The sequence below is a fragment of the Macaca thibetana genome, chromosome 13 (assembly GCF_024542745.1).
Source record: "Macaca thibetana thibetana isolate TM-01 chromosome 13, ASM2454274v1, whole genome shotgun sequence".
Taxonomy (NCBI): Eukaryota; Metazoa; Chordata; class Mammalia; order Primates; family Cercopithecidae; genus Macaca; species Macaca thibetana.
This window is the reverse complement of record NC_065590.1, coordinates 5,531,126-5,551,777: the sequence shown is the minus strand read 5'-3', so window position 1 is coordinate 5,551,777 and position 20,652 is coordinate 5,531,126. Positions and strand designations below refer to the sequence as shown.

The 20,652-nt window shown below is 43.0% G+C and overlaps 2 protein-coding genes across 51 annotated transcripts in view; one reads left to right on the top strand and one right to left on the bottom strand.

The window, feature by feature from the left end:
* The window catches only part of MAP4K4 (mitogen-activated protein kinase kinase kinase kinase 4), a 190,082-nt gene that overhangs the window by 146,896 nt on the left and 22,534 nt on the right, over positions 1–20,652 (bottom strand). The gene's annotated exons all lie outside the window — the stretch shown is intronic.
* On the top strand, positions 13,123–13,662 carry LOC126934346 (protein S100-A11-like). Its single transcript, XM_050755184.1, has one exon. It carries the CDS (start codon positions 13,173–13,175, stop codon positions 13,488–13,490), a length of 318 nt encoding a protein of 105 aa, XP_050611141.1. The 5' UTR covers positions 13,123–13,172; the 3' UTR covers positions 13,491–13,662.

Below are 20,652 nucleotides of genomic sequence, written 5' to 3'. Positions count from 1 at the left end.
GATTCACTAGAAATTCTCCTAACTACCAGTTGTAAAGGAAACAAGTTTTCAGAGTAAAGATAGGGGTTTTTTAATTATTTAGTCAATAAAGTTTAAAAAGTAAGTATATCCAATAAGCTCTATTTAAATAAGGCACTGAGCACTCAGATTTTTCTGAGAAGGTAGCTGACAACCTCCAGAGAACTTAAATTACAACCACTAAAAACCCATAGCACAGCACACCCTGAGTATTACAGAGGTAATGCTCTGCCTGTATTTCTTAAATTGTAAGAAAAGTAAATAGAAGCTTTAGAATTAAATGATATTTTAGGGGAAAAAAGACTTTAGGACTCCTACCGATGAAGAAAATAAATGTTTCCATTTATACACTAAAATGACTTTATAAATGTTTTCACTTTTGGGTCATCCATGCTGTAACCTGAAGGCAACAGAAGTAACACCTTTGGGAACTACTGTCCACATGTAAAGATTTGTTTTCTGAACATCAGATTGTGTGCAAGGAAGAAAAGCATTGTGTTGACTGCCAGATTTATTTGAGTCAACTGCAAAGATGCTTGCGAACTGAGTAGGTTCGCCTCCTATCCTGCCTACCATGCCCTGTACTATTCATAAGTCACACATTCTACCTTCTAGGTATTATATGTAACAGTAGACAACCATGCTAAAAAGAACAATAAAACGAATGTCTTTCCAGAGGTACCAAGGAATAATGATGGCCAGCAGCAACCGTATTCACTGCACCGTTACATATGTGTCACTTTACGAATGCTGTTTCATTTAATCCTCACAACCACCTCATGAAATAGGACTATTACAATCAACCCTAATTTGCAACTACAAAAATGGATTCTTGGGTTCAGCCTCTTTCCCAAGGTCACCACCAATACGGTGGCAGCCAGACAGTGACCTTTCCACCATTGTACTTCCCTTAAACTGCATAAACACAAGGACAGGAACCCAGAAAGCAAGCAGAGGACAAGAAAAGAAAAGAGTGGTCATCAGATCTGCAAGGAAGCAACGCCTCAGTCAAGGTCCTTGCAGCAATCCACAGCATAGGAGAACAGCGAGAGAACAAGACAGGTGCAAGATGTCTTTAAAAAATCACTGGGCCAAAAAAACCTTCTGCAGATCATTATTCTATTTCTTTCACTCTACAAGTCGATTTCTTTCACTCTACAAATCGACTCCCAAAGGCAGTAACTATCAATTCTGTTCAACCCAAACTGACTTCAACTGCCCCATATTAAAAAAATTTAAAAAGGCATCCTACTGCTTTTTTTAAAAATCTGCATGTAAGTTACTTCCAGTATTGACTGAAGGCATTTCTTTCTCAACATATCCTGCCTAAAATTGTTTTACCCCTCAGGTTGGCCGTCATGTTCACTAAGAATCCAAGTCAGTTTCTGATCAGAAGCTGTTTACCTAACTTCTTTTGTTCAATGGACTGAGAGAGAAACCATACATGTGCAGATACTCTTCGGTGTTGGCAATATCCCAGTCTTTACCTAGGAATGTATTTTTGTGACTTCAGAGAAGGAAAAGTACAAGCGGCTTTCTCTTCTTGGGGATGTAGTGGGTGACTTTTAAGACAGTTTCTCCTTGTTCAACCAGGATGAGAAAGCACTGGAAGCACCATGGTCCAGAAATAGGTCCTGAGTCAATCTTGGATTCAAGCACAGCCCTGCCACCTACAAGCCATATGATGCTAGCATGTTAAGTAACCTCTCTGAATCTCAAAATACTTCCAGAGCCTGCCACAGAACAGAAGATCAACAAATATTAATTCATGCCATTCCTCACCATTTCCATTCGTTCCTGGCCAACTTTCAAAAAGTGTGGTGAAAAAGTTAAAGGTGACAGGAGCCTAAGTGAGGGAGAAAGAAGTGGGAGACAGTCGAGAGAAAAGGCAGAATCTGGACCCTGAATGATAATGAGTAACCAGAAAATGACAGGGGTTTTTTCCTTTTCAAACTTTATTTCATCTGAGTCACCTGTTCCAGACATAGGATCCCAGCCTTGAGCAATTCAAAAGGAGTGGCAGAGAATGGAAAGGAAACAGATTATCTTGAATGCGTGCATTCATCAGCATGGTTAATAAAACACTAAGCAGCTCTACCTCCAGACCTACTCCAGGCCTCTTTTCCTGATATTAATACGTAACATTTCCCAATCTCATACTCTGATCCATCAAATGAGACAACAATGACTAATAGCAAAAAAAAGAAAAATATATATATATACATATATATAATATCTCACAATAGGTAAATCCTAACTGACAAGTAATCTGGAGCAATACTGTGCATTCATAAGTTCTTTGAAACCATGTAATCAGCACAATTTAATCAAAAAATTAAAAAGCAGGCACAAGCCTCATCACGACAAAATAAGGGTGGCAGCTTATTAGTGCTGCAGAAAACCAACAGCCTCGGCCCCATTTTCAGGTCTCCCAGAAACCACAAACCCACGCACAATCTCTAACCAACAGAAGTACATACACACCGGACTGATTTTAAAAAGCACTGAGTGTCAGAATGGCAGCTCTCCCAGGTGACAAATAATTTCAAAAGATTAAATTTTACTAGGAGCTTTATCATCTGTGTTTCACGCCTTTGTCATAATGACTAACTTTTCATAATCAAAACTCCAAATTGCCCAATAGCCCCTTTTTCCTGTATATGGACAGCTCATAACAGAGCAAGTACGTAATACTATGATAGTACAAATGAGTTGTCAGAGAGAGAAAGGAAGGAATGAGGGAGGAAGGAGATTGATGAACACTTGTGCTGCCAGGGCTTTAACCGCTTTAAATTTAACAGAGAACTTTCTAAACTGTTCTTTCAGTCAACAAACGGTTATTAAGTACCCACCAGGTACCAAGTGTCACAAGCACTAACTCTGCAACTCAGAACTTACATTCTAGCAGGAAGAATCAACAATTACTTACAAGAAGCAGTGAGGAGCGTTACAAAGTTAGAACAGGGTCCTAGAGGGCATAATGCAAAGGGGCTTAGTTGTACAGGACAATTAGAAAAAAATATACTGAATATAACATTTTTGAATGACTGAGGGTCAGCAACAGAACAAGTTATTATACTCAAAATACGTAAGGATCAGCTACATGCCAGGCACTGCAATAAGCAAGTGATCCCTCTCCAATACTAATCAAAGACTGCACAAACAAATGTAAAAAACACAACTGTGCCAAGTGCTATGACAGCAAGAGACACAGTGCTAAAAGTGCCTGTATTCATGAACAGGACCCAGCTGGGGAAGGCAGAGAGAGGCGTACAGAAGAAGTGCCTGGCAGGCAGGAGATGGGCAAGAAGCAGGGGCTGGCAGAGGCCAGTGTGGCAGCATAAGATAAAGAGGGCCACGCATTTGGTGGGCCTACAGTCGCATTAAAGAGCTTGGCCTTTATCCTATCAGCAATGGGCAACCACTGAACGAAGGGAACTGTTTTGGACAGACTGAACTGATTTGGACAGCTGAAAGTTAGGGAGCAGATCAGATATAGGGGCCAGCTAGGATGGAGGTTATCACAGGGGACTGTGTAAAAACAAGTGGCAAGAAATTCTGACTGCAGCAGCAGCTCTGCAATTTTTAACATTCCAAGTATTTGATGTCAATGTGCTTTTGGTGGAATAAAACACCTGTAACTAGTAGGCGTCTGGAAAGTTTAACAGGGAAAACACCATCAGTAAATAGAAGGCTGTAGGAAACAGATTTCTTCCCTGTGGAAAAAGTATCACTCACATCATTCATCCTGAGAGTACGTATCTGTCAGCAACCATTCAAAGCCATTCTGAGACTTCTGCGTCCTCATCAGAATTTGACCTGTCAGCCAGAACTAATTTATACCCTTCTATCTACTTCCATTCCCATTTTCTTTTCTCGCTCCTAATCCAACAACATCCAAACTGGTCTCCTTGACTCAGTCATACTCTGTTCCATGGGACCCACCCTACTATTGCTGGAGTGGTCTTTATACAAATCTCCCTCTTCTGCTTCAAGTTCATCCAGAGGCTTCAGCATGAAGCCTGAATTCCTTGGTTTGACAAAGATGGCCTCCCACGGGCAGGCCCCAGCCCACCTTTTTGCCTTGACCTTGGCCACCCCAACAAATGACTAAGAAGAGTGACTAAGCAATAGTATTCCGGGAGGTGTTTACTCCAAAACCTACAGATTTTTTCATATGATCTTACCAGGAAACCCCAGTAAAAAAATAGAGCAGGTGGCCCCTACTTGGTACCCTGACTGGGCATTGAACAGAAGAAAACTTCTGCTCAAACACTGCCCAAGAAATAAAGACCTTTGGCCCTCTGACAACTTCCAGCTGTCTAGTACAAAGATGAAGATAAATAGGCTAGCATTGGCAAAAATGATGAGTCCAGAAGTTTACTGTAGGTAACCATTTGCCCCTGTAAGAAAGCCAGAAAGCCCCACACACTTTCTACACCCCCATTCTGCCCTAGCACCAGAACCTTCCTGCTTTTCTGGCCTAAATCCTCCTTGCCATGGTACGGTAACAGTGGTCTCATTTATACAACCACTGAAACTCAGTCACTACACTGTACATTTGCATATTAAGCCTCTTAATCGAGGGAAAATAAAGGGCTTTAGTGCTGGACAAATAAATGTTAAGTTCTAACCAGCGAGAGGGGAGGCAGTACAATTTTAGTCAGGTGCATTTTCATTGTCTTCTGAACAACACCCTGCCCATGAACAAGTCAAAACATTAGTTAACTGGGCCTAGCCCCTTTGACTGCTAGCCTCTGCAATATTCTGTTCTAAGAGTCTTAGATGCTGAGGACTTCTGAGTCCATTTTCCCAAGAGCCTTCTCTCCTCCACAATCATCTCAGGCTGAGGCTCCAGCCAAACGCCAGCATGGGGATCATGCTGTTCCCCGAACAGCAGGCCAAGAGCACAGACCCAGGATTTCTACTGCCTCAATCTCCCTCTCAAGCAGCAGCAACAGGAGGCAGCAAAGAAGGGTTGGCTCACAGACACAAAGCAGCCAGCCCACCGGCCACCAGGCAGTGCACAGGCTGGAGTATGGGGAGGACAGGCCAGTTCTCAGAGAGCAACACACAGCAGCTAGCTCTGATGTGTGCACGGGTAAATGGGTAACAACCAAGCACTAGCTGTGTGACAAACTAATGATGGCTGAACTGGTGTGTATCTGCTGATACAAAAGAATGTAAATTTTAAAAACTCTGGCTTGCAGTGTAATAAGGATAATTACAATCTTTTAAGTAAACTACCTGATATCCATACTAAATTACCACTCAGCACAAAAGTCATAACATAATTATGTGCCTCGGATTTATCTGTGAGACTTTTCAGTTTTGTCTTAAATACAATAGTAAGTTGTATACACATAATCAGCTGCTATACAGTAAAAGACAAAATGAGGGGAGGGTGCACATTTATCAAGTTACTATATTCTTCTCCATTTTCCTTAATATTTTAACTCTGTACAGATTTCCAAGTAAGAGTAATTCCAAAACTTTACCCTTTTCTATTATTAAAGAAATTGTAGTATGATACCCTGCATAATGGATAAGGAATCAACTCACTCATAGGATTTATTTTCTATCAATAGTGTCATCAATAATAATGGAAAAAAGAAGATGAAGAATTATTACCAGATACTTGGGGGGTGTGGGGAGCACCAAGCTCTGCCTAATTTATGAAAAGTACACCAGGTGCCACACAGTGTGCTAAGTCCCTAGTTTCATTCCCTCACCTCTGACGCCAGGACTGCTGTGGCCAGGCTGTGGTTCAGGGAACAAAGGCTCCAGGAAGCTGACTTTTTCAAGGTCACACAGCCAGTATGTGAAAGAACTGGTTCAGAAACACCAGACTCCTGATCTGTGCTCTTCCTGCAACGGGCCCTGACACTCCTCTCACAGAACAGCTGCCCCGGAGCCAGAGAGCCCTGGAGCAGGGAACCACCGGCTGGCACTACACGAGGCTACCTGCACACACAGCAGTTCCGGCTGGCACTACACGAGGCTACCTGCACACACAGCAGTTCCGGCTGGCACTACACGAGGCTACCTGCACACAGAGCAGTTCCTCTGAGAGAGAGGGCTGATGGGTTTGTCTGGCCCTGAAACCTCCGTTCTTTCCACTGTCCCATGCACACGCCATACATTGTGCCCTTTGGTCTCACAAGGTGAGAGCCTCAGGGAGCCGACAAGCCAACCAGCTATACTTCCCCTGACTCTTCTCTTCTCCCTCAATTGGCTGCTCCTACAACCACCACCACACCTAAAGGCCACTACTCACCTCCCGCTGTCAGGGTCAAAGAGACCCAAGTTCTAATTCTAGACTTGACACTAACTTGCTGCATGATCTCATGAAAGAACTTCACCTTCTCTGGGCCCCATGCAGCTCATGGATCGGCTGACCTCTCAAGGTCAGCTGTAACAGCCTTTTGCCCAGTGGCTTCCTGACATCCTTTCCCTTTCATCACACCCTCAAAGAGTCAGGCCTTTCCTCCTCATCCCTGCATCCCCCCATCGCCATTTTCTTCCTCAGAGTCAAAGGCTTAGATGTACCCTGCAGGGCTGGGGCCAGCTGCTTTCATGCTTCTTCAGACACAGAGACTCCAGGCCAGGGCTGAGCAATCCGTGAGCCTGTGAGTAACAAAGGCTGGCTCCTGGGATATCTCACAACAGAGGTAGGTCATCGCTTCCAATACGGACCTGGAAGCCACCCGAAAACTTCTTGGGATGTAGTAACATTGGCAGAGATGCCAAGCGACACAGGGCTTGGGCTGAGAAGACAGCTGCTAAACCCTAAATACATCAAACACAATGATCCCAGAGACTACATATCCATCTTTCCAAATCCACCAGCACTTAAAATGGGAGTAAGGAGGGCTGAGTGCGGTGGCTCACATATGTAATCCCAACACTTTGGGAGGCCGAGGCAGGCGGATCACGAGGTCAAGAGATCGAGACCATCCTGTCCAACATGGTGAAACCTTGTCTCCACTAAAAATACAAAAATTAGCTGGGCGTGATGGTGTGAGCCTATAGTTCCAGCTACTCAGGAGGGTGAGGCAGGAGATCACTTGAACCCAGGAGGCAGAGGTTGCAGTGAGCCGAGATGGCGCCACTGCACTCCAGCCTAGCAAAAGAACAAGACTCCGTCTCAAAAAAAAAAAAAAAGGAGCAAGGAGATGACTACTGGAAGCCATGCTACCAAACCAAGAAAGGAGAGGCAGCGTTCCTTTCTCTCAGCACAGAAGAGGGGAAATGCAGTTGCATGGGGCTGGGGGATGGGGGAACGAAACCAGGTAGAAGGAAAACTCCCCCAAATTTTATAGCATCCCATTTTACAGCAGCTAAAACTTTAAAGATTACTCACCTCAAGATGGTAAAACCACTTTCTCTGAGATGGTTGCCTGCCATTCGCCCTTTGGCCCCACCCCACACAAGCCCATCTTGATTACACTCCTGAGAGGTAATCAGTTCTCAAAGGAATAAAATCAGCATAAGCTAAATAAATTCTGGAAAGTTTATGAAGGAAGGGTGTGTGGGTTACTTCAGCCCCAAAGCCATGGTAAATTACACACCAGCTACTTCTGTGGGTTTTCGAAGCCCATTTCATCTCCCACAGAGTTTATAAATAATAATAAATTATATCAAAATCTGTCCCTACTCCTTCAGTGCTATTTTACATACACGTTACTACAAAAACTTGCAGAACCAGCTTCACCTCCCCAATTCTGAAGAATAATTCAAAATTAAGGGAAAGGTTCACAACATTGGTAAATCCACACAAAATTATGGGACTTTTAACAATTTTCCTAGTTATTTCTGAAAAGAGAGAAGAAACGTATCACTAACCAAAAAGTATCCAGGAACCAAAACTTTCTCATTTAAAAGGAATCCTGAGTGAATGAAAAACAGGAAGAGGGTGCATTATTCTGGTTTATTTTCAAAAATCCTTTTATTTTCCCCTACCCCTCCCATCCACCTTTTTTTTTTTTTCTCCTTTTCAGACAGGGTCTCCCTTTGTCACCCAGGCTGGAATGCAGTGGCACCAACATAGCTCCCTGTAGCCTTGACCTCCTGAGCTCAAGCTATCCTCCCACCTCAGGCCCTCCAGTAGCTGGCATATACCATGACGCCAGCTAATTTTTGTATTTTTTTGTAGAGACGGGGTTTCATCATGTTGCCCAGGTTGGTCTCAAACTCCTAAGCTCTGGCAATCTGCCCATCTTGGCCTCCCCAAGTGCTTGAATTACAGGTGTGAGCCACCACACCCAACCCATTTCATTTTTCAAGATCATTCTCTGCTCTTTGCTTTATAATTTTTACAAAATTACTGTCGGCCAGTGGCAGTGGCTCACACCTCTAATCCCAACACTTTGGAAGGCCAAGCCAGGCAGTTCACTTGAGGTCAGGAGTTCGAGACCAGCCTGGCCAGCATAGTGAAACCCCATCTCTACTAAAAATACAAAAATGAGTCAGGCGTGTTGGCACGCGCCTGTAATCGCAGCTACTCGGGAGGTTGAGGCAAGAGAATCACTTGAATCCGGAGGGCAAAGGTTGCAATGAGCCGAGATTGCGCCACCGCACTCCAGCCTGGGCAGCAGAATGAAACTCTGTCTCAAAAAACAAAACAAAAAAAAATTAAAATTACTGTCACATTCAAATCAATGTAAATATACCCTATTCCAACTTTTTTTTTTTTTTTTGAGACGAAGTCTCACTCTGTCGCCCAGGCTAGAGTACAGTGGTGCAATCTCGGCTCGCTGCAAGCTCCGCCTCCTGGGTTCTCGCTATTCTCCTGTCTCAGCCTCCCGAGTAGCTGGGACTACAGGTGCACGCCACCACACCTGGCTAATTTTTTTGTATTTTTTGTAGAGACGTGGTTTCACTGTGTTAGCCAAGATGGTCTTGATCTCCTGACCTTGTGATCCGCCCGCCTCGGCCTCCCAAAGTGCTGGGATTATGGCCACCGCGCCCAGCCACTACTCAACGTATTTCTAAGTCAAAATGATTCACAGGAATTAAGTTTTAAGGATTGGTAATAGTCTTAGGGGGAAAAATTCAAAAACGTATGCTTAACCCTACTGAAGCCATGTGAATGTGCTCTGGAGATGACGGAAATACCCCCATACTGAACATGTGTCCAGTGCTGCTGGGCATTCATCCCACCAGAGCTCTGGAGTTAGTGACCTGGCGTCTGTGATCTGCAACAGTGACCCACGGGACAATAGGGCACCAGCTCCTTCCCCCACCCAACCTTCTTAAACAAGGGTGTCTCTGCCACTAGCCAGCCATGAGTTTGACCTCTGCCTTCTTTTGCTATAACCAACATATAACCTGAAAAACTGTCCCTACCACAAACTCAAAAAGGGGAACGGGGCAAGACAGAAGGTGTGCCCTTCAGTTTCCAGTCGTGGGGAGCTGGCACCCATTTACAAACTTCTCCACCCCAGACTCATGATCATATCACAACGCAGGAAAGGAGTTTTAAGTCATGAATATAATCCCCAAAGACCATCCACCAACTATTCCAGAAACCTGACAGAATGCCATACAGCCATTTCAAAGAAAGAAGACTAAGAATATGAAAAAAGGTTTCAGATACAAAGTACATAAACGAAGCAGAATCCAAACCTTATAATAAGCCTTTCCTTTCCCCTATCCTAGGTCCACGGACACATCTTAAAGAGAGAGCCCTGGACCAACTCTAGCTGCCCCAGAAGATGTTCTGTCTCATGCTGGGGCACTCACAAAGGCCCCATGGAGCTGCAGGAGGAGACACAAAGACAGGTTCCTGGCATCTTTACACACCATCTGATGTTGTGCTGAGGGTTGCAGGAAACACCAAGAACAAAACCTGCCCTCAAAGCTAATCAAGATAACCCTCAAGACAGGAAAACATCCAGAGTACCAAACAGAGTATGTCAGATGGAGAAGACAGGAACTGTAACAGGATTTCACCAGAGAAGGACCTTTGGCTTGGAGACAAGGAATGCCAAATCAAGGAGCGGGTGGTGTGGGTCCTCACACACATGTGGGCAAGAGGAGTTACCTGGAGGGGTGTAGACACAGTGAGGCCCTGAGCCAAACTAGAACAAAACGAAAAGAGGATCACACTGCAGATAGCAGTGGGCAATGTGGCTGGATCCCATTTCAAAATAAATGTTTATTCAGTTGTTTCAAAGTGTATTTTTTAAAACCATTCTTCACTTTTACTAAAAGGAACCTAGCATCTCCCAGTACAGTAGCTTTCAAACTATTTTGACTATAGCCTATAATAAAAAATGCAGTTAAAACCACACCCAAGACACCTATAACACGTATTTTTAACCAAAATAAAGGTTTCGCAAAACACTCTTAGCACATGTGATGCGCTCTATTTTCTATTCAATTAAAAGATGCTAGTCTTGACCAAATAAACTGGCTATATTACACATAAATAGATTGTACCCTACAACTAGAGCAGCACTGTCCACTTTGTTACTTTGTGAAACGCTGGCAAAAATAAAGGAAAGAGATTGTAAGCAGAATATTAAATAAAAATTATATTTTCTTAGTATAATGTCTTCCACAACATCAGGCAGATTATTTCCAGGGAAGGCCTTACAGGAAAAAAGGATAGGGAGGGAGAGTGGGAGCAGGACACACACACACACACACACTCTCTCACACTCTCTCTCTCTCTCTCTCTCTCCTTCTTCTTTCTCTCTCTCTAATCATTTTCTGAGCCATAATTCTTAAGTTGCTTCTGCTTTCATCTGTTTCATTCTTAACATCTTCACCATTTCCTGAAAGCTGAACATTTGTGCAATACTCACCAATTTTTCCTCATGTCAACAGATTGATTTTATTCTTAATTTTGCCAGGTTTCTGAATATAAATCAGTTTCTCTCATATACTACAAGATATAGGAGCAGCCAGAGCTAGTCTCCAAACATGTTGCACATTAAAATCAACTAGGAGATTTGTTGGGCACGGCGGCTCACGCCTGTAATCCCAGCACTTTGTGAGGCAGAGGTGGGTGGATCACTTGAGGTCAGGAGTTTGAGACCAGCCTGGACAACATGGTGAAACCCCGTCTGTACTAAAAACACAAAAATGAACCAGGCATGGTGGCACATGCCCATAGTCCCAGTTACTCGGGAAGCTGAGGCAAAAGAATTGCTTGAACCGTGAGGCAGAGTTGCAGTGAGCCGTGGTCGCACCACTGCACCCCAGCCTGGGTGACAGACCGAGACTCCATCTCAAAAGAAAAAAAAAATGTTACTATAAAATCTAGGAGGTAGGTATTCATTTTACACCTTTCAACTTTACTATAGGTTTGAAATTTTTCATAATAAAATGTTAAGAGGAAAGCTTCCCAGGTGATTAAAATGTACAAACATTATCTCAAAGTGTGGTCTCCAGACGAGTAAGTAGCCTCAGCAGCACTCCATAATTTGTTAGAAAAGCAGGTTCTCAGTCCTACCTCAGAACTACTGGACCAAAAACTGCGAGATGGGGTCCGGTAATCTATGTCTAACAAGCCCCCCAGAGGAGAGGAACCACTGATAAAAATCTTGCTAGCATGCTGCAGAGAAATATGCTATGACAATCTATACTTTGGGATCCAGCTTCAACAGCATTCTAGACTGGGAAATCGGGAGATTACTTAGGCTGTAATCTTAAAGACGTAACCTGGGTGTTTCCTCAGTTATTTAATGACAGGAAGTTTACCATGACAACCTTCTAACTCTCTGATGCTACACATTTTCTCCCTGGAGTCCTAAGTGCGCTCCTTATTTGGTCTTACCACCTTCTTTCAAGACAGTCTCACTCTGTTGCCTAGGCTGGAATGCGGTGAACGTGATCTCGGCTCACTGCAACCTCCGCCTCCCGGGTTCAAGCGATCGATCCTCCTGCCTCAACCTCCCGAGTAGCCGGGACTATAGGCTCGTGCCACCATGCCTGGCTGATTTTTGTATTTATAGTAGAGACGGGGTTTCACCAAGACCAGGCTGGTCTTGAACACCTGACCTCAAGTGATCTGCCTGCCTCGGCCTCCCAAAGTGCTGGGATTACAGGCATGAGCCACTGCGCCTGACAATTACCACCTTCTGTTTCATGGTTTTTAACACGAGAGCTAATGCCAAAAGAGACAACTGCCTATTTCTCTTTCATTTTATATTACCCAGTATATACTATCCCCAAAAATGTTAAGAGTCTAAAACACAGACTCACAGGCCATTTACTTGGTAAGCTGTGTTGGACAAAGATCATTTTATTTCAGAAAAAAAATGGCTTCATCTTTAAGGAGTTCTGCAATTACAATCAAAAGACAATCTCACTAACTATCACAGGTTCTTTATACTTCTAGGTATTTTGAGATATTAATAGTATTTGTGGAAATAATATTTTTTGTAAACTGTCATAGCAGCTTTAAAATATAGTCCACTGAGTTTTGCAGAAGCAAATTCTTTTCTTTCTGAAGATGGCACTACATGAGTAAATGCTAAGTGTTTTCACTGTTTGCATTTCTACAGACCATCTGTATACCATCCAAACATGTTAGAAAACTCATTAGAAAGCTATGAGAGGGTGTTATGGCTTGAATATTTGTCTCCTTCAAAAGTCACATTGAAATGTAATCCCCCAATGTGGCAATATTGAGGTGGGGCCTTTAAGAGGTGACTGGGCCATGAGGGCCCTGTCATCATAAATGGGTTAACCCATTCATGGATTCTTAGGTAATCATGGGAGTGGGACTGGTGGCCAAAAGGAAAAGAGACATGAGTTAGCATGCTCACCCCCTCACCAGGTGATGCCCTGCACCAGGACTCTGAAGAGAGCCCCCATCAACCAGAAAGTCCCCCACCAGATGTGGTCCCTTATTCTTGAACGTCTCAGCTTCCACAAGTGTAAAAAACAAATCCCTTCTCTTTATAAATTACCCAGTTTCGGGTATTCTATTAAGAGCAACAGGAAAAGGACTGAGAGGGTCAAAATGAATTCCTTTTCTATCTCATGTCAAACAATCCAGCCAAACATATGACAAAACATTTTGCTCTTTCCCATGTAGCTTAAGGAATATATTCTACACTCCTCTCCATTAAGACTCTTTAAGTCAAGAGCTCTCAGCGCTGCTCCCAGCCACAGCCTCCCGCGTCTCGCTCAGCTCCAACATGGCAAAAGTCTCCAGCCCTACAGAAATTGAGCGGTGCCTCGAGTCCCTGATTGATGTTTTCCAGAAGTATGCTGGAAAGGATGGTTATAACTACACTCTCTCCAAGACGGAGTTCCTAAGCTTCATGAATACAGAACTGGCTGCCTTCACAAAGAACCAGAAGGACCCCGGTGTCCTTGACTGCATGATGAAGAGACTGGATACCAACAGTGATGGACAGCTAGATTTCTCAGAATTTCTGAATCTGATTGGTGGTCTAGCTATGGCTTGCCATGACTCCTTCCTCAAGGCTGTCCCTTCCCAGAAGCGGATCTGAGGATCCCTTGGGCCTGGCCTTCAAACCCATCCCCTTTCCTTCCAGCCTTTCTGTCATCATCTCCACAGCCCACACATCCCCTGAGCCCAGCATACCAACCACCTCATGCAGGCCCCACCTGCCAATAGTAATAAAACAATGTCACTTTTTTAAAACATGAAAAAAAAAAAAAGACTCTTTAAGTCCAAAATAAAGTGAGTTCTAAGTAAAATCTGAGGTCTTGATAATGAAATATAAAGCATCAGCTAAACTAGGCCAACTTCAGGAGAGAAAAGTAAACTGAGGACCACTTACTAACCATCGAAGGCCTGCAGCTAACTCAGATAATTCATAAATGTTACCTGATATTTTAATATAACGGACTTTTAGTCAACAATAAAATCAAAACTAAAATACTACGGAAGAAAGAAGGCTCATAAATTAATGGCTGGCAGTTCTCTGTGGCACAGTGTCCACATTTACCTGTCTCAGCACCCATGACAGACCACTTAACCTGTGACAGTACAGTGATGCTTACATCAGTTTTTAAATCCATCTTAATTCAGAAGCAGTCATCAAAACTCTGCAAAAGTCCTTGCGTTACTAGAAATATGCGCGAAGACCCTTTATAATTCTGAACTCTCAAAGTTAATAGTTGCAAACAGCTTCAAAACTCTTAAATTTGCAACTAACACAGAAATCAATTTGATTGGTTTATCTTCACAGCAAAGAGTAAGAGATGAAATAGCTAAATGAGTTATCCCAAGCCAAAGTTCACATTCATTCTTGCAGCAATACCCAACCTGAGGAAGCGGTGAGGCTAAAAGACACTCCACACAAAGGATCCCCCACAGGTGGCACTAGACATGCAGGAGACTCATAAGAACACTCAGCTTTTATCCAGACTTCTCCCAAAATAAACATGAAGTGACCACAAAAAAATAGGCTGTAAGGGGAAGACGAGGTGGGTTTATGTGGAAGAGACGGAACCCACCACATCAACTACAGAGCCTGCCCTGAAGAGGGCACAATGCCATGTGAGACCACGATGTGCCCATGGGGCCTCCTGGCTCCTCCTCAAGTCACCAGCCACACATGCACCAACCAGAGTGTTCCTGTCACACCTCAAAAATGTTGATGAGGCCGGGCGCGGTGGCTCAAGCCTGTAATCCCAGCACTTTGGGAGGCCGAGACGGGCGGATCACGAGGTCAGGAGATCGAGACCATCCTGGCTAACACAATGAAACCCCGTCTCCACTAAAAATACAAAAAAATTAGCCTGTAGTCCCAGCTACTCGGGAGGGGAGGCTGAGGCAGGAGAATGGCGGGAACCCGGGAGGCGGAGCTTGCAGTGAGCCGAGATCGCGCCACTGCACTCCAGCCTGGGCGACAGAGCAAGACTCCGCCTCAAAAAAAAAAAAAAAAAAAAAAAAAATGTTGATGAGACGCTGACTGTGGCACAGGGCATCGTGTGAGAGAACGTCTAGTTTCATGTTATCTTATAGACTTGAAGCCAAAATGATGGCCATCATGACATTCCACTCACCCAACAGCTCAAGTGTACTGCACAGAGCCGAGACGGAGGCCAAGGGAAAAGTCTTGATTATCCAAGGGAGGTAATTCATGTCAGTCTTAAATGAGATAAGTATGGTACATACCTTACCATTTACCTTTTGTGATTATAGAATAAGCACAATAGACAAGAGTAAATGGTTTCAAAATGCAAAATATATATATATATATATATTTTTTTTTTTTTTTTGCTTATCTTTTTGTCTGGAAAACTTCAAGCACAACAAAAGTAGACAGTAGAAGAATGAACCCTGTGCACCTATCACTATAGCTTGACTAATTATGAAAGCATGGCTACATCTATTTCATCTTTATTCCTAACCATACCTTTCCTTGTACTGAGCTATTCTGAAGCAAATTCTAGGTACACATTATGCTATCTAAAAATACTTCACTATTTGTAAGAAGCAAATACTTTTAAAATTAGTACGGTCACGTGTTGCTTGACGATGAGGACACGTTCTGTGAAAGGCAATTTCATCCATGTAAGAAGCATCACATTAGACTGTACTTCCACAATCCTCAATGGTATGGCCTACTCCACACCAAGGCTACATGGTCTAGCTATCGCTGCTAGGCTACAAACCTGCACAGCATGTCAATGAACTGAGTACTGTTTACAATTTGTGTATCTACACGTACCTAAACACAGAAAACATATAGTAAAACACAATATTATAATCTTATAGGACCACCATCATATATTAGGTCCATCATGGATTAAAACATCCTTATGTGCACATAACTATACTTCCCAAACCTGGCTAAGAAGTCACTTGCCAGCTTTAAAAAAAAAAAAATACAGATTTCTGGGCCTTATCCATAGATCTATGTAGAAGTAGTACTAGAATAAGTTTGTTTTGTAATCTCTCAAGGTGAATCACCCACAGGTGGAAGAGAACTACATATTCCTTAAGTTCTAAAGGCAAAGCTGATCCTGTTTTCATTCCCTCCTAAGAGAGAAATCAGAATGTGGAAAGTGTGGCAGAAATACCAAACCAAGTGACAAATGAAGACCTAAAACACTGTCTGGTGTTAGCCTTTGAGTGGAACCAGGAGCCCAATAAATCCCAATCACCTTCTACTAAATCCCTGTAGTAGATAGAGGTTTCAGAAACTGCCGCCTTTTGAAAGCACTCAACATTTTAAAAAGGAATGAGAGCCCATAATGACCCATGCCTTCTTTTGTATAAAAGGAACCTGAGGGTCCAAACAGATGACATGATCTGGCTCAAGATCACTAATCCTCCCAGTGTACTACTGAGGGAAATTCCTCCTGGCCCCTTAAGAAACTGCCACTCACTAACCTCACAGCTTTGCCTGTTTACCTGTCATCTTGGGCTGTTCCGGTGACCAGAACCTGGCAAGCAAGTGCACAGGACATTGCACACTGATTGGCTGGCTGGAATGCTGGGTCCATCCCCAAGCACCACCGTTTTTAAATAAGTCATCATCAAACTAAAGCACATCCATAAATACCACGTAAGACAGAAAAAAAAGATGTGTCAAACATAGTAAAAACTAAAGATGCTCAGTCTACAGCTAAGAAGCCTTAGGGAAACATGATTGAGGTCTTCACTATCTGGCTAGTCATCACTTACTAAAGCAGAAGTTACAGGGAAGAAAATGTCAGCCGACCTTCCTAACTGTGAATGATGTAGTAAACAATGGTGGCCAGGAGGCCCTGTCACTCGGAGTTTGCAAGACAAAAGGGCAACAGACTGGCATGAGATGCTGTGAGAGGGTGTGCTGAACTGAAACAAGAAGTTTGACTAGTTAACCTAAAATCTCCTCCTCCAATTCTAGGGTTACTTAACTCCACCAGACCAGTTTATGGTTTCTTCTCAATCTCTCTCATAGTGTAAAAAACAAAGCAAGGCTGGCAACAAAAAAGCATTTAAAAACAAGTAGGTAGTGCTTCAAACCTTCAAAAGTCATTTCTAAGTTGTTTAAGGTGAAACCTCTAGTCTTACCCATCCTTACAGAGAACTCACCTGGATTCTGGCCCAGGAGCTCAGCCACTCAAGGCACACAAGCTACACAAGGGGAGAGGCTTTCTTAAGCCAAACCCAACAGAAGATAAACAGTGACTCTCACAGTTCTCCAGAGGTTGGGCAAAAAGCATATTATAACCTACTTTATCTACCTTCTGTGCTTATCCAAAGCCTATTTTTCTTACCCTTACCATGTAAGATATGCATCTAAACATCTTCAGCAACTCTCTCCTATACTTAGTACAAATATTTACAATACATTACTAGCATATTAGTTTATACAATGAGATGTTTGCATTATATGCAAAAAGGAGGAGAACATCCTCAATAAGATGCTGACATGGTTTGCCTGTGTTCCCACCCAAAATCTCATCTTGAACTGTAATCCCCATAAACCTCAAGGAAGAGACAAGGTGGAGGTAACTGAATCATAACAGTGTTTCCCACATGCTGTTCTCGTGATAGTGAGTTCTCACAAGATCCGGCGGTTTTTAAGTGTTTGGCAGTTCCTCCTGCATTCATTCTCCCTCCTGACGCCTTGTGAAGGAGATGTCTGGCTTCCTCTTTGCCTTTCGCCATGATTGTAAGCTTCCCGAGGCCTCCCCAGCCATATGGAACTGTGAGTCAATTCAACCTCTTTTCTAAATTGCCCAGTCTCAGGGAGTTCTTTACAGCAGTAGAAGAACTGACTAATACAGATGCCGTATACTGCTACTACAATGCCAATGTTTGATGGCTGCAAGTTCAACTCAACTATGAGTGATGCTATACAACATAGAGAACATGGATAGGAAATAAATTCTGAAACCAAAATTTTAGTCCTTAGCCTTCTGAAGCCGCTTCCTCCAAAAACAATACAGGCATCCTTTAAAAAGCGTCCTCTAGCAAAGTTACGTGTAAAGTTGTATTTATGAGATAAGGGCTTTACAAACTGAAAACAATACACTCTCAAAGGAAGAACTTCCAATGTAATCCTAGTTGAAAGCTTTAAGCTAATCAGAAAATCAACTGTAACTCACGATCTTTCCATGGTGGGGATGGGAGAATGAGGGAAAGAAAAGAAAAACGCAGACCTTTATTTACTCCTTCTCTCAAATATAAAACTAGCTAAGAAGCAAATTCCCACAAGGAACCGAATCTGTTTCCCAAAATTGGGCTATCATAAATGAAGGTAAAAGAAACAAAACGAGAAAAATGCACACAAAACTTTCAAATTCACCCTTCATCGGAGTTGCAGGGCCATAACTGGCCAATTCCAGTAGACAGATACTGTCCTAACTCAATGGTTTAAAAGCTCAAATGCACATCAGAATAATCCATAAGGTTTTGAAAACCCCAACACCCAATCCTGGGGTTGCAGCAAAGGCATCGATCTTTTTCTTTCCTCAAGTGACTGCAAATTACAGACATGGTTAGGACTCTCTGCTTTAGAGTGAGACTTTAAAGCTCCCCAAGATATACCAAGATGCACCAGAGCTGAGAGCCTCTGCCACGCTTTTCCTTCAGATTTCTCACTCCGTCTTCCTCTATTGTAAACGACGGTCAGGTTCAAGGCCCACAGGAAGGTCTCAGCAGGCACTCTGTTCATCGGGTGCAGCACGAGTCAGGGAATACGACTAGCCAAAGAAGTTGCTATCAGCTGAAGATGGGCTTATTGTCTTGCTGGCTTTTACTGGGTTTAGGGGATTTGCAGGGGCTCTGCTCTAAATACTATATTTGCTAGGGAAAACACACCCTTGCTTTGTAACAATTCTTGAATTCTCAACCAATTACCACCTCCTTCTGAGCAGGTGGGTCGAAAGGCTTTAGGAAAAACAAAAAGCAGGGGCCAGGCACCAGTGACTCATGCCTGTAATAATCCCAGCACTTTGGGTGGCCAAGGCAGGTGGATCACGAGGTCAGGAGTTCAACACCAGCCTGACCAACATGATAAAACTCAGTCTCTACTAAACATACAAAAATTAGCTGGGCATGGTGGCATGTGCCTGTAATCCCAGCTACTCAGGAGGCTGAGGCAGGAGAATCGCTTTAACCCGGGAGGCGGAGGCTGCAGTGAGCCGAGATCGCGCCACTGCACTCCAGCCTGGGCGACAGAGCGACACTCTATCTCAAAAAAAAAAAAAAAAAAAAAAGCAATATACTACCCAACCCTTAACACACTACTCAAAGATATTTCAGACAGGCTATTTCCTCCAGTCTTTTTGTCCTGCCCAATCAGCTATCCCTCCTTCACAAAACTCAGGCAATCTCCTCTTTGGAAATAGTTTTTCAAAATGCCCCAGAGAAAAAAACTGCACCTCTCCAAAGCCATTCAGAAGTGGATTTTGAATTATCAAGTCTGCTTTAAGGTATTATCTCTGTATCAATGTCTTGTATGATGTATTGACAATTACTAGTATCAGTTTTCATCCTATTTTTTAAACCTCAGAGTCTACTGACATGTTCTATAGTGGAAATTAAATTGTAAAGGCATATTTGCAAAACGGAAATGTTATTTCTCTACTTTCAAATAACTGGAAGATCTGAATTAATGCTAGTAAAAATCCTATGAGTAGCACTAAATGCAATTCAGCCACAGTACAGTGCTTTGAAAGGACAAAATTTTAAATGTGGTTTTTATTAATGTGACTCATAGGAAAAATGAAGTATTAAAAATGTTATTCTCTAAAGACTGACCTGATGCAACAAAATGCAAAATGTTATCAACTGTGCCTACACCAAAAATTCAGCAATAATTCAACTTGGTTTTCCAAATTAAGACCTACAAGAGCTAGATCTAGTAATTATTCCCCATCAAGGAAACAGTAATAGAAGATTACTTAACTTGAATATGTAAATTTTCAGAAAGCACAATCTAAAAATCTAAGAAAAATGATGAAAAGATCAGTGCCCGCTCATAAAGGGCGCTCAGTAAAAGTGTTGTATTTTGTTTTAATGAGTAAGATGAGAGAAACCCAGAGTGTCCTCAAATCATTTGAGGCAAAAATGCGAAGGTTCATTTGGCAGTCTGCTATATGCTGACATATCTTTCAGCCAGTCAGTCCCTCCACCTCACTGGGTCCTTGGAGCTTTCTCTAGGAAAAACATGGGAGATGCACAGAGGCTCTCTGAAGTTCCTTCCAGAACTATCATTCTATAGTTCCAAGACTTCAACATAAAAACCACTGACTTTTAGGAGTTCAAATCGAGCCTGGCCAACATGGTGAAACCTCATCTCTACTAAAAATACAAAAACTTTAGCCAGGTGTGGTGGTGGCAGCCTGTAATCCCGGCGACTCAGGAAACGGAGGGAGGAGAATTGCTTGAACCTGGGAGGTGGAGGCTGCAGCAGGCCAAGGTCATGCCACCGCACACCAGCCTGGGCGACAGGAGTATCAAAAAAAAAAACAACAACAACACTGACCTTACCCACTGCCCCAAAAAACACAAACACTTAAGTACAACTGTGCTGTACAAATCTTGGTCCAGACTGATTTTTTTCCTTGTTTCTTTCTCAACAGTATTTTAAAGCTTCAGACTCTTCCTACCTTCCATCCACTATTCTCTCCTGTTTTGAACTATTTTTTTTTTTTCTTGGAGACCGAGTCTCACTCTGTCGCCCAGGCTGGACTGCAGTG